The sequence below is a fragment of the Cavia porcellus genome, unplaced genomic scaffold (genome assembly GCF_034190915.1).
Source record: "Cavia porcellus strain 051 isolate PalLab524CR breed Dunkin Hartley unplaced genomic scaffold, mCavPor4.1 scaffold_6, whole genome shotgun sequence".
Classification (NCBI taxonomy): Eukaryota; Metazoa; Chordata; class Mammalia; order Rodentia; family Caviidae; genus Cavia; species Cavia porcellus.
In genome coordinates, this window is record NW_026947489.1 from 6,194,141 (window position 1) to 6,207,183 (window position 13,043).

Here is a 13,043-nt window from a genome sequence, read left to right on the forward strand (position 1 = left end):
CTGATAAAGTCATTTTACTATTCAAAATCCTACTTTTCTTTCAACTGTGGGCGATGGAAAGGGATTATGTTGTACATGGTGATACACAACGGCAAGTTGAGGAGGAGCTAAAAGCTGCTCCCTGTGCACAAGGAAGGCTCATCAAGTGTCCCCAAGGAACAGGGAGGCAGCGGTCAAAACACACAGGCCCCTTGGGGCAGCTGGAGCTGCAGCCCTCTCAGGTTACATCCCTGCAGCTCAGAGCCTGAACCAGCAGCCTCTGGAGCCCTGAAGCTGCCTGTGCCGAAAGGTCGGTGTGTATGAGCCAGGCAGGCCGGCCCTGGGTTCCTGATCTAATGGTGCACGGGTGACAGTGACCTGCAGAGCTAATCTCAGGAAGGGCCTCCGGTCTCCAAGTCCTGCCAAAGACCCAGGCACTTGCCGAGAGAAATCTTCTCCCCGGAGTCTGCTGGGAGTAAAAACACCAGCAGGGCCAGCGCTGAGATGAGCACACAAGGGATGAGCAGGTTGAGCCCGTAGTACAGCGTCCTGCGGCGCATGGTCACCGTGTACGTGACGTCGGGGTACGGCTCTTTGCAGCACTCGTAGAACTTCTCGCTCCGCTTGCCAGGGATCCCTGCATGGGCGACGGTGGGAAAGAGCCACTTTCAGCACACACAACTTCGCCGTGTGCTTCAGTGTGTACACCACACACAAGGACAGCCCCAGAGTTCACCGAGCTCTAAAAGACCGAGTAATGTTTGAACAAAGCCTTGCAGGCTCGTGATGCCACTGTTTAAAGGTGTCTCAGTGACACCTGTCAGGTACTTTTTGACAGGTTGGAAATACACGATTATAAACACCACCTTGTCAACTTCACAGCATTATAAAGGTAAGCACAGTCATGGGCTGCAAAGCAATGCTTCTGTCAGAGATGAAACAAATACATGGTGTCAGGACCATAAAATGAAGTCCCCCAGGCACTGCCTAACTGGCTTAGGTTTTCGTAAGTACACACCCTACGGCATTCACACAACGATACCGTGTTTTCAGAATGCACACCTGACTGTAAGTGACTTATAGTTATATCATCTTTCCACTTGAAATAATGAAATACAGGTTGGTGAGTCAAAATGACTGCAGAATGGCAGAGAGAGAGAGAGAGACAGCAAATGTAAAGTCCCTTTGTGAGCCTTAGAGACTTGCAGCCAGGAGGCAGACTGCCACTCAGATATCATGTGGGGAACGAAATCTGCTAGAAGAAATAATTTCAGACTCTAACAATTCCTTGAAAGGTTTAAGAAATGCCAGGATCACCAGTCTTTCTCTTGAGCTGGGCACTAGAATGGCTTCTGAAATTTGTGGCCAGCCTGGTTTGTACCACTTTCCAACCTTGACTTACTTCAGTCCTACTTAAGTACTAAACCAACTACCCACGTCTTGTCACAAAGCCCCTGGAGACAGCACTATCTTAAAGTGTGTTTCCTAACTGGCAAGTCTGTTTTGGGCCATTTTTACTTTACTTCAGCTTCGTCTGTGATTGTCTTTCTTCATGCCATCCACCGAATTTGCTCTCCGACCCTGTTTCAGAGGTGGTGAGGGTTTGAAGCATGCAGGAAGCCTCCGTGGACACGGGCTTATTATGTAAAGGTAACCCTGCTGTATTTCCGGTTTCCCCGGCAAAGGGTCCCATTTCCTACCTGGTTTTGTTTCTCTTTAGGAAAGCGCAGAGGATGGTAAGCACTGCCGAGTTCAGTGAATGCTCACAGTAGGAAAAAACCTCGCACCAGCTGAAGCTCATCCCAGAAGCGAGTCTGGTGCTGGTCTGGACTCACCCACAAGGTCCCACTCTCCATTGGGGATGTAGCTGCTGATGTCCGCCTCCTGCATCTGGAGGTCCAAGGACCACCCGCCGTAAGACCAGGACCCAAACTTCAGCTTGCACTGCTGCACGTCGAAGGGGAACCAGCGCACATCGATGTAGCAGGTGCTCTTGAAGATGCCTACGCGGGGGACAGACACCGCTGGTGACTGAAATGGAGGCTGAGTGAGATGGCCCCAAATACACAGCTGTCTTTCCAGCTCAGCCCACCTCTGGAACTGCTGTCGAACTTGCCCAGAAAAAAACTGCATTTAAAAAATACTTTTATTTGTAATTTTGCAAAGTCTTTTCAAAAGCAGCTCCACGGAAGACTCACTGTCTTTTTAAACTCAAATGCAGATTCAGGATGTGCTGAATAAGACTTTTTCTTGGGGATTTGTGTGAAGTTCCCCTTGCTTGAGCATCCTGGGCATCCAAATAACAAGGCAACTGTAAAGAGTGTGAAACATCTCAGAGCAGTTGATAAAACGGATGCAGTGTTTAAAACACTGAAAGCTGTGTGACGGGTGGAGAGGTGGTGCAGGTATTTTTCTTTAGGTTAAAAACTGGGAAAACATTTGGCTATCCAGACATACGTGGTGGAAGGCCATCTTTACTTGCTCAGACTCTAGATCAAGAATAGTTACAAGACCTGATGGGTTTACCCTGAGCACAGAGTGCCTGGATTCAAGGATGCCTTTCCACTGAAGAGCACGCTCCAGGCTTGGGTAAGCTGGAAACAGACTTCCCATTATGTCCTGGGGAGGAGATCACATAAGCCCATTCCAGCTTTTATGTCTGAGCTTTTCCCTGGGCCACTCCGGATGGCATCAATGACGGAAGTGTCCCCGTGCGAGGAGGGCAGGGCAGGAGCTGTATCAACTTCTGCTACTGAATTACAGAACGAGTGGAGGAAGGGACCAAGGAGCTTTGTAAACATGGACCTCATTTCATAGCCAAATATACACTGTTTGCCCACTCCAGAGTTATTAAATATGATTTACATTGCTTCCAATGTTTGTAGAATCTGGAGGTCACTCCACGCCCTCTCCGCCCACTAGGCGCTAGGACAGCCTCAGACATGCATTATTTGGGAGTCAGAAGACTCCACAGCCATGTGATGCCGTTTTTTGTGAAGACCCGAGAAAAAGACAAAAGCAGATCTGTGGCTGGCAGGGGCTGGTGGTGGGCCCAACAGGGGTTAACTGCAAAGGGCAAAGGGGTCTTGGTGAGCGGACAGAAACACTCTAAAACTGGAGTACAGTAATGCTTGCCTAACTCTGTACATCTACTGAAAATCATTGCCTCGAGTGCTTAAAATGTATGACATGTAAATTCTACTTCAATAAAACTGTAAACTGCCAAAAAGAAACACATGAAGTGGAGGGGAGGAGTCACGTTACTTAGCAGGGACACAGAAGCATCCCAGAACTGGACTTCTGCGACCCTAAGTTCCAGGCAGCTCTGTATCTTCCTCGCCAGGGTAAGGGACAGTCCCAGGCTACAGCACACTGGTCCAGTCCTGAACCAGGTCCCAGGGCCCTGTGGCCGGCTCACAGGGATGGAGTCCCAGAGCAGGTGCTGCGTGCCAGAAGCAGGAGGATCTGGAGCACGGCTCAGCCTTCGAGCCATCTGCAGCACGTGTTCCTCTACCCTGCTGGCCGGTGGAGGCCGTTTTCTAAAATGGCTTGGTGCAAAGAACACAGGCGTGGTGGAAAGCACTCCAGAGCCCAGGTCTCCACAGACATAGTGCTGGAGCAGGGGACCTGGGGTGGGGTGGGGGGCTGTCCTGAGAGCAGACGTTCTAAAATGGAAAACCTGACAGGTAGCTGTCGTCCTTCTAGGCAGACATTACCGGGCACTATCCAGCCTTGACAGTTTCAATCACCTGGGCCACATACGGTTGCAAAGTGCTGTTTCTCAGGTGAGCACACAGCGGTACTGAGGGCGGACACTTAGCATCTGCTGACAGGAAGAGCACGCTGTGAAGGACCACCCGCAGAGCAAAGCCAGCTACCCTGTGTGCTCCGAGACAAGGGAGCCAGAGGCTGACTCTGGAAAGGAGTGTGTGCACGGTGTGTGAGTGTGAATCTGTGCGGCATGTGGGCTCGTGAGCATGGGTTTGGTGAGTCTGTGGGTATGTGACGTGGCATGTGTTGAGGATGTGTGGCATGTCTGGTGTGTCTGCTGTGTGACACTGTGCTAGTGCATGTATCAGAGTGGTGAGGTATGTGTGGGGTAATAGTTGTAGATTTCTCGTGAGTAGGAAATTAAATAAACCAGACAGTTGTAATGGGAGACATAATCTTGAAAATAATATGTTTAAAAGATGTTCTCAAAGATTAAAAAAAAAAAATCCCAACTTAATATACACATGCGAAAACACAGCGTGAGTGAGCCTCAAGGCCACAAACACGAGCCTGGGACTGCTCCATAAGCAGCCTGGCGCCCTCAGAAATGATGGCCTAAGGGGACATCCATCCCAGGAGCGGCTTCCCATCAGGAGGCTGGTAAACAGAGGACCAGCCCTGACAAGCTCCCTTTGACGTCAGTGCAGTCGGCACCTGACTATGACTGCTCTGGAACACATGAACAGAAGACCCAGGCCTCTCGCCATCTCCCCCCAGCACCCGGAGTCAGGTTCGAGGTAAGTGGTGGCATCCTGTGGAGAAGAAAAGGTCTGGTCCTCAGGCTTGTGGAGATGGGAAGCCTGTCTGGCTTGTGAGCTGAAAGAATTATAAATTAGCCATGAGACACTCGCTTTAATTGTAGATTGACTTTACAAGACAAACAACACAGGAACGCATTGACAAACACGGTCTGAGTCACGACTCCATGACAGACGAGGACACACAGGAAGGCGCCCAGGAGAGCGCCCTGAGGTGTACACAGCACAGCGCAGCCCACCCTCAGGGACTCCTTCTCATCCTCCCTGAAGTTTCTAACTGGAAGGAGACACAGGGAGCCCGTCTTACCTGGAGGGAGGTACTGGCAATGCCCAGAAGAATTCACCAGGACGTTGGTGTGGAAGGTGGCGTCAAACCGCTCATCAGCGCTACAAACAGGAGAAGGGTTCTGTGAGCCAGGGCTGTAAGGCTGTGGATTTCCCTGGCACTCGAATCTGCTGTGGGCATGCTCAGAATGGCAGCAACTCTGCAGGGGCTCCTGCAGGTACCTGGGAGTGGGCAGGAGCACACTGCCACGCTGTGAGCCCCATGAGGCCGGGGTTCTGCACCCAGGATCTTGAACCAGGCCCAACATGTGACTGCAGTTACCACCTACATGCTCAGGGACAGACACTGCAGGGCAGGGCAGGGCTGAGCATCAGGACCAACTCAGAGGGGGCACCGTTGGTGATGACAGGAAGCTGGGCGTGGATGGCGAGTTAACTGCAAGTTTCACACATCCTGAACCCTTCTTCTGCCCAAGCTCAAACCTCCTGCAGCCAGGCACTGCAACTCAGATAAAGCCACACAGACGCGCACCAGAAAGAAAAGATAATTAAAATTAACAGCTCGTGTTAACCATGCCTTTAGTGTCTATATCCTGATGCTTTGAAGCCTGGTGAACCTAAAGAGACAGCTCCTCACTCCGGGGATTAGTTCCTGAGGAGTCACCAGCTCCTTCACTGCAAATCGGTCAGTCTACAGCCCTGCCCCAACACACGCTCTGGGACTCCAGCCCCCAGAGCCACCATCCACTGCCCCAGTGTCCCCAGGAACAGGCTGCTGAAGCCACTCTCACGAGCACATGGGAGCCTGCTCGCTGCCTGCCTGTCTGGTTTCTTCCCCACAACCGCCACCAAGACGGCTGCCCACGTCCCCCCATGTCGCCTCTGCATCAGAACCAGGGCAAGGCTTCCCCTTCGCCCCTGCACAGCATCCTGGGTCTCTTTTAGGAAATAAAAGCTTCTTCCCTGACAGTAATTTGTGTGTCTGTATGTTTGTCTACACTAAATTAAAACAAATTCCAGGTGCCCTTAACATACAGCTACATGAAAACAAACCTTCTTTATGAAGCTCAGGTAGGACCATGTGCAGTCACCTCTGCCTTCACCCAAGGTCCTCTCAGTGGAAAGCCCGAAGTACAAGATACTTCTGGTTGGCTTTTGCCGTGGGACACACAATCAAAGACACTTTTAAAAGATGCAAATACCAATTGTTCAAGAAAACAATGAAAAAAATCACTTCTTTAAAAAGTAACGTCCTGCCCCTAATACAAGGGGGTATTATAATTGTAAAAGAGAGAGCAACAGGTGAATTAAAACCATGATTGATGAAATAATTTTGTGTAAATGGTGGGAGTCTGTAAAAACCACAGAGGCAGGCAACCAGTAGGACACAAATGACACACATCACAAATGACAGGCCAGGAGAGCTCAGGCCACCAACAGAGCTCAGTCAGGAGACAACAGGGCGCGAGGGAGGGGGAGAGCAAAAAAACAATCACGGGACCAAGTTTCCTAAACCAGAAAACTATCCCAGCACAAAGGCAGAGAAGAGCGTTAAGGCCTCAAGAGCGTGGCTCTCACGGACAAGCACCTGATCAGCTTCTGAAAAAAGAGGATGAAAACTGCGACAGAAGCAAACTTTCAGACTCATCCCAGAGATGGGGAGCAGTGATTGCCCAGGGAGCAGTGGGCTGAAAAGGTGGGTCCCTAAGAGCAGGAGGGACAGAGGGAGGGAAAAGGGAAGGAAGGAAGGACAGGGAAGGGAGAGGAGGAGAAAGGGGGGAAGGGAGGCAGGGAGGGGCTCATCTGGGGTCCCTGGGGGAGGATGGAGATACAGAGAGAGAGAATAACAGACTGAAAAAAACTGTCAATACAAGACACATTTGTAAAAATGTAATCAGGAAAAATAACCACCAGAAACTCAAGAGGAAAAGTGTACACGGCAGGTACGATCTAATTTCAATAGGAAACAAAACTGACGAAGTCTGTAGGGAGACAGGGGGGCTAAGTCATCACTACAGGATTGCACAGGGTGCAGAGGCCACAGGAACACGCCCACGCTCTGCCATGCAAAGGCTCAGAGGGAAGCCCCAGCAGAGGAGGGGTCAGGATGTGAGGATCCTCTGCAGGACCCCATCTTTCAGGTGACAGCACAGGAGAGCGGAGAAGAGAGCTCTCACAGCCTCACCCACGACAGTGCCATGACTTTCAAATTAGGGCCTCTTGAATCCTGAGATAGGATTTCTGCAAACCTTTGATTCTGATATAGTATCTTCTTTGTATTTGAAAATAGAAATAAAAGTCAATGTATACGCAAGCAAATGACTGCACACAAAACTTGAACTCTTTAGAATCTACCAGCATATTAAATGATGTGACCTGTTTTGCTTCTTTTGGGTCAAAGTCAAATTTAAATTTCCCTTGCTGTGAATACATTTGCATTTGAATCTCCTGTAAATGATTCGCCCCATAAGATTTCAGTTTTTGTTTCAACTCTGGGGGGAGAAGAGTTTCTGCAAGCTTTTTCTCTAAGCACTTAGATCCTTTTAATTGAAGAGACTCTCCAGATCACAAGAGGAACAGGCTAGACACAGGACTGACTGAAGACTGTTGCCAGGAGCAACACTACACCACTCATCCACACAGAACCCCAAGATATGGCGGAGGGCGGGAGCACTGCAGCTATTAGCAAAACTCCTATCTCAGCATTCAGGACCGAAGTTTAATAGCTCCTGCCCATCAGCAAGTTGGTTTTATCAATGAATCATACAAAAGTGGATTTGGGTAATAGCTCTCCTTGTGTACATGATGCGAAACACTGAGCTTAAAAACAATTCTGCATGACAGGACAAGAAGTCCCTCGGAAACAAGAGGGGCAGTAGACACTCAAGTCCCTCCTTGGTGAGGGCAGCACAGTTTACTGCATGGACAGCCTGACCCATGTGAGAGCCCAGCAGGGACAGAATCCACACCACCACGCCTCCTGCCACCATGCAGCTGGCAGTACTGGTCCTGGAAGGGGAGGTGGGGCCACAGGGATTCATTTCGCTCCTCTCTCTGCCTTGGTGCTGAAAATTTCCATGTTAAGCAACCCAGAAATGGCCAGATCTACGCTTTTCCCCTTGGCTGCTGGAAGGCACAACGCCTTGGCACAGTACATGAGGACACCAGACCCAAGCTAGCCCCTTGGTCCCACCAGGAGCCGCCTTCCCGCCAGCCAGTGAGGACATGAGCTTGTGCTTGGTGTGAAAAAGGCCTGAGCCTCACCCTAGCACTGGGGGAGGACTGGGAAATTCAGTATTCAGGACTCAGCTCTGTGTCGCTGGGGAGGGCAGGAGGAGTGCCCCTGTGGGTGTGAGGTGGAGTGGGCACATCCCTGGCAAGGGACACCTGGCAGCCAAGTATCCCGGGGGAGGCTGCGGGAAGTTCTGGTTTCAGGTACTCCTGGGTGAGTCCGATGTTGCTCCAAGTAGTGAGGCTGGAAAGGGGTTTGGGGTGGGAAGCGGACGGAGCACAGCGGGGCTGTGTGGAGGTTAGGCCCTGTGGGACCACGAGACACGATGTCAGGCACAAGGGAGAACCCACCAGGGGCACCCAGAACTCTCCGCTCCACATCCCCTGGGGCTCACACAGTGACTGGGCTTGCACCTGGGAGGAGCTGCTGCCCCTAAATGGAGCCTCCTGCTTCAGCCTCAGCACGGCTCACTCCACAGCACCCATCCGCACCGCTGAGCCCAGGAGGCTCAATGTTAGGAAGGAAGGAGGAAGAGGCTGTGCTACTCACAGAGAGAGTCAGCCTGAGAGAGAGAGAAGTGGGCATCCAAGCCCTCAAGGACCTCAGCAAGACTGACCCCCACCAGGACAAAGGCCCACCACAGTGAGACCGCATCAGGGACAAGCACGGCATTTTTAAAATCCAGGTTCACCGTGCCGCTGCAAAAGGAGATTACATGTGAGCCCGGGTGAGCCCGACAATCTCTGGGACACTGTCCCATTCACATCGAATTCTTCATATCCTTAAAAGACAGAGAGGGAAGAACAGAACAGAAGAAATGCTGCCTACCGAAAGCAGAAGAGAGGCAGAGCTGAAAGCCCGGCTATCTCAGGAGGCAGCGGACCTAAGGTACACTGTCCAGACACTGCTGAGGCGAGCTGGGCCCCACGGCAGAGGGAACCGGTCTGCTAAGAGGAGAGGAACTGTCCCGTCCCGGTACCTGTGCACCTGTGTACCCTGCCATAGGTATTCTGATTGATTTCTAAAGTTTATTCCAAAACATGAAGGGTCGGAAACCAGCTGTGCAGCTTGTTACAGTCCATGACTGGCTCCGTGGTCCTGAGCAGAACTGAATTTTCCTGGTCATTTCTGCACACTGCAGCCGGGGCTTGTGTTTGGGACACTGCTGGGAGGTGTCCGGAGAACCCACTCAAGGAAGGGAATAAAACTGGGGGGCCAGGGGCAGGGTGGGTGAGTGGAAGGGCCCATGGATGTGTAAGGCTGAGGGCAAGTCTAGAGACCTAATACAGCATGAGGGTTGGTCAGAGCTGTGCTGCACTGGGGATCCCCCTGGAGTGTATGTTAGCCACTGCCCTCTAGGCTAGATGATGATGTGTTAACTTTATTATAGGAAAATGTTTCGTTATCATACATGTCCCACAACATTACATTTGTACCTTAAATATATACAATATTTATGATATTTGGGAACAGACAGAATCATGGAGATAGTAGAAAGGCACGTGGTTGTCGGGGGCAGGTGGCAGGAGGGTGGCTTGGTCAAGCACAGCTTTGAGGATGTTCTGTGTAGAATACCATCGCGGCAGACACATGTACCTGTCCAATGTAGAGAGTAAGCCAGGCGTGGGGCACAGGCATGTAAACTCCATAGTGGGAGGCGGGGGCAGGAGGATTGCAAGTTTGAGCCCAGCTAGGCAACTTAGTGCAACCCTGCCTCAAAATAAAACAAAAGTGAAGTGAAAATAAACTAAAGGACTGGGATGTAGCTCGGTTATGAGGGCAAACAAAACAACAAGAACAGGAAACAGCTGCGTGGAAGGTGCAACTCCAGAAGCGAACCCTGAGTGAGGAACTCCGGGTACCGACCTGCGAGCCCAGGTTCAGCGGCTGTAACAAGAGAACAGTTTCGGGGTGGCCTTGACGGTGAGGACACAGAGAGGGACAGAGAGGCCTGCACTTCGCACTCGGTTACACTGTGGACCTAGGACTGCTCTGAAAGAAAATCAGTTTCAGATTGTCTATCTGTTTGTATTTGCGTTTGTCTGTATTTCTATTTTTTTATGGAACATATTAAATATTTCTAACCCCGCAGATTTATCAGCACAGATTTACCCATAATATTCTCTGTGAAGTGCTTGTCTACAGTTACAGCTGCATTTATATAAAGTGAACACTTCCCTGCCTCTTCTTTACGTTTTGCTAATTATTGCCCACGGTATGCTCCTTTCAGTTGTGTTTTTTTGAAACCCAATTTATCCTGTACTGATTTGCATTATATTTTTCTTCTTTAATAAATGTCTAGTTTTATCTTTACTTCTTTCTTTTTGGGGAGTTCTAAATGTCATTTCTTTCTTGAGAGTGATAATCAACCCACAAAATTTCCTTCTGAAGTCATAGTGCATGCAAACATTTAAGGGTATATATTCCACCCTGCATATGTGTGTGCATGAAAATTACACACATATTACACATATAATAAAGATGTTTACATTCACATTTGGAGATTTTTGTCCCTCAGATATTTAAATTCTAGTGGCATACCTCTCCGTTTTTGTTTTTACCTCTTATGCATGGATGGTTTAGCGAAAAAGGCTACAGTTACACCATACACACGCATCCATCCCTGTATATACATATATTTGGAAATGCTCCCTTTTAACTGGGTAGCTAATCATTTACTTTTATTCTGTTGTGCTTTGGGTTTCCTCCTACTTTGATGTTATGTGCTTTCCTTTCTTTCTTTAGCTTGCTAACAATATATAAATATATACAATTATATACTACATTAAATTATGTGTAACATAAAAAATCATACATAAATTTGTATATATATAGATAGACAGATAGATAGCTTGGTCATTCTTATTTTTCTGACTTAAACCTGACATCTCTATGGTCTTTAGAGGCAACCAATATAGAGTGCCATCTCTCCTGGTAAGAAGACTTCAGCCTTCAGACCTGTGCTCACGGATGACAGCTGACAGTGAGCTGATTCTTCACGTGTTTTGAAACTGTAATGTGCACATAATCTTCAACAGGATTTTTAAAAAGTCGAGCCCCCTTTTTATACTATTTAATTCTTGATAAAGTCATTCTGTGTAATTTTAGTTCTGTAAAACACCAGGAGGCCGTGGAGACACCGAGACTCGTGGCAGAGGTGGGCTGGGGGAGAGAAGTGAGCAGAGCTCTGGTTCCCCTCTCAGAGCTGCACAGCACCCTCCCCTGGGCGCCTAGCATAGCACGAACCATCTGCCATAGCTCAAAGGCCGTTTCTCCATCACCATAGCTTGTGCAGAGCATGTGAAGCGTACTGGCCAGACACACTGGATTTAACAAGCTGTTCCTATGTGTCTGGCTGAAAGGACTTCTGTCCAGGTGCCTGGGGCTCTTTTCCAGCAGGCTGCATCAGAGCCATACATTCCTGACCACTTGCCATCGGCCAGGTAGGGAGCTGGGCTTTCCTAGGTAATTCTGGCTATGCCCAAACTTCTGGAATAACACTGGCTGGTTTAGTGATCATCAAACCCAGGTGATACTGGCTAAAATCAAACCTCTGGGTGCACCAACAGGTACGTCGTACCTCTGCTATGAATTCATCCCAGAGCCAGTGAGCCTTCCTCTAGAACACCCTAAAACAATCAAGCTTCATTTACAACTGCCTGTGATACAGAGCAGATTTTTTATTTTACAGAGATTAAAAGAAAACAAAAAAAAAAAAAAAGCAAGCAAACATTAAGAATGATACAGGATTATTATTATCCCAATTCCAAAACTTCTTGTCGAGTGTGTACCTTTGAAGGTCTCAGCCTTCTCAGCCCCATCTCAAGTACCTCACACAGGACAGGGCAGGTTTGCACGCTCTGCCTTGGTACAGAGTTTGTAACCTAGATGGTTCAGTGAACTTCCCAGGACCCTGTGTGGAAGAGACATCTAGAAAGTTCCCTGTGAGCCTGCTGGGGCCGTGGCATGCCTCTGAGTACCAAGGATTACACAGACAGCCTGTGATGGAAGGAGTTCGTGAAATAAGCTTAACTTCCATTCCTATGCCATGCGACCTGCTGTGCTACTGCCTCTCAATTTATGGGTAAAAGAAGAACAAAAAGCCAGCCCTTCCTTAGTGAAACAGAAAATGTTCAACGCTGATGCTCCCAGGTACAAACAGACTGTTGGTTACATGTGAGAATTCATCTATACAAGTCAAAGGTCCCTAGAAAACAGAGAGACAATTTTTAAAGAAGTGTGCACGCCTTTCTAGTCCAAAGAAGTGGATCTCCAGTGATAACAAGGACTTAGCGCTTAGGCCACTTACGTGCCTGGGGGCCCGCAGTCCATGCCCAAGGTCTGTAGTAGCTTCTGACTGGACTGATGCTTTTCAAGGGGTCAATTTCTTTTTTGATTAAGGAAATTGACCAATATTAACCTGAATAAATATAAAGTTAAAAAAACCTAAATATATCCTTCCAGAAAAAAAAGCTCACGTGTTGCTAAGACAGTATAAAAGACAGAAAACAAAGGAAGGAAGATGCTAAGGCTAAAATAGCAAGGAGCTGATAACGGCTCCGTGGGGAAGAAGAGTGAGGACCTGTCTCTGGGACTGCTGGCTCTACGAGAAGGGAAGAGGACACCCTGGCTCCTTCTAAGCTCCCGCCTCCTTGGTGGGTAGATGTGTAACGGGAGCATTCTCTCTCTCCCTGTTCCTCTCCCTCCCTCCGTCCCTTCTCTCCTCCCTCTCCTGATGAGCAGGTGAGATGGAAGCAGCCTGCAAACAAGAGAAACACGAGAGCTCTCACCAGGGAACCAAAAAAGCCAAGACCTTGATCTCTGACTTCCAGGAATTGGCCTTGGACTCCAGAACTCAGAAAAAATAATTTGTTGTGTGAAGCCACCCAGTCTACACTTACGGTATTATGGAAGACCCAAGCTGATACAGTGATAGTCTAAGTCGGACAAAGAGCTCCAAACATGACACATAAATAAATACATGGAGCCTGTGAACAGCACAGGGAAGCCACCAGAAG

General features: G+C 49.0%; 1 protein-coding gene across 9 annotated transcripts in view; it reads right to left on the minus strand.

Annotated features, from left to right (window-relative positions):
- LOC100720640 (neuronal acetylcholine receptor subunit alpha-7) overlaps positions 1-13,043 on the minus strand; it is a 231,025-nt gene that overhangs the window by 8,019 nt on the left and 209,963 nt on the right. For all 9 annotated transcript variants that reach the window (XM_063249847.1, XM_063249848.1, XM_063249852.1 and 6 more), the window contains 3 exons: positions 4,816-4,895; positions 1,815-1,982; positions 422-616 (listed from right to left, as the gene is read on the minus strand). In XM_063249847.1, the coding sequence (XP_063105917.1) occupies positions 422-616; positions 1,815-1,982; positions 4,816-4,895 (443 nt within the window). The remainder of the gene's footprint in view (positions 1-421; positions 617-1,814; positions 1,983-4,815; positions 4,896-13,043) is intronic.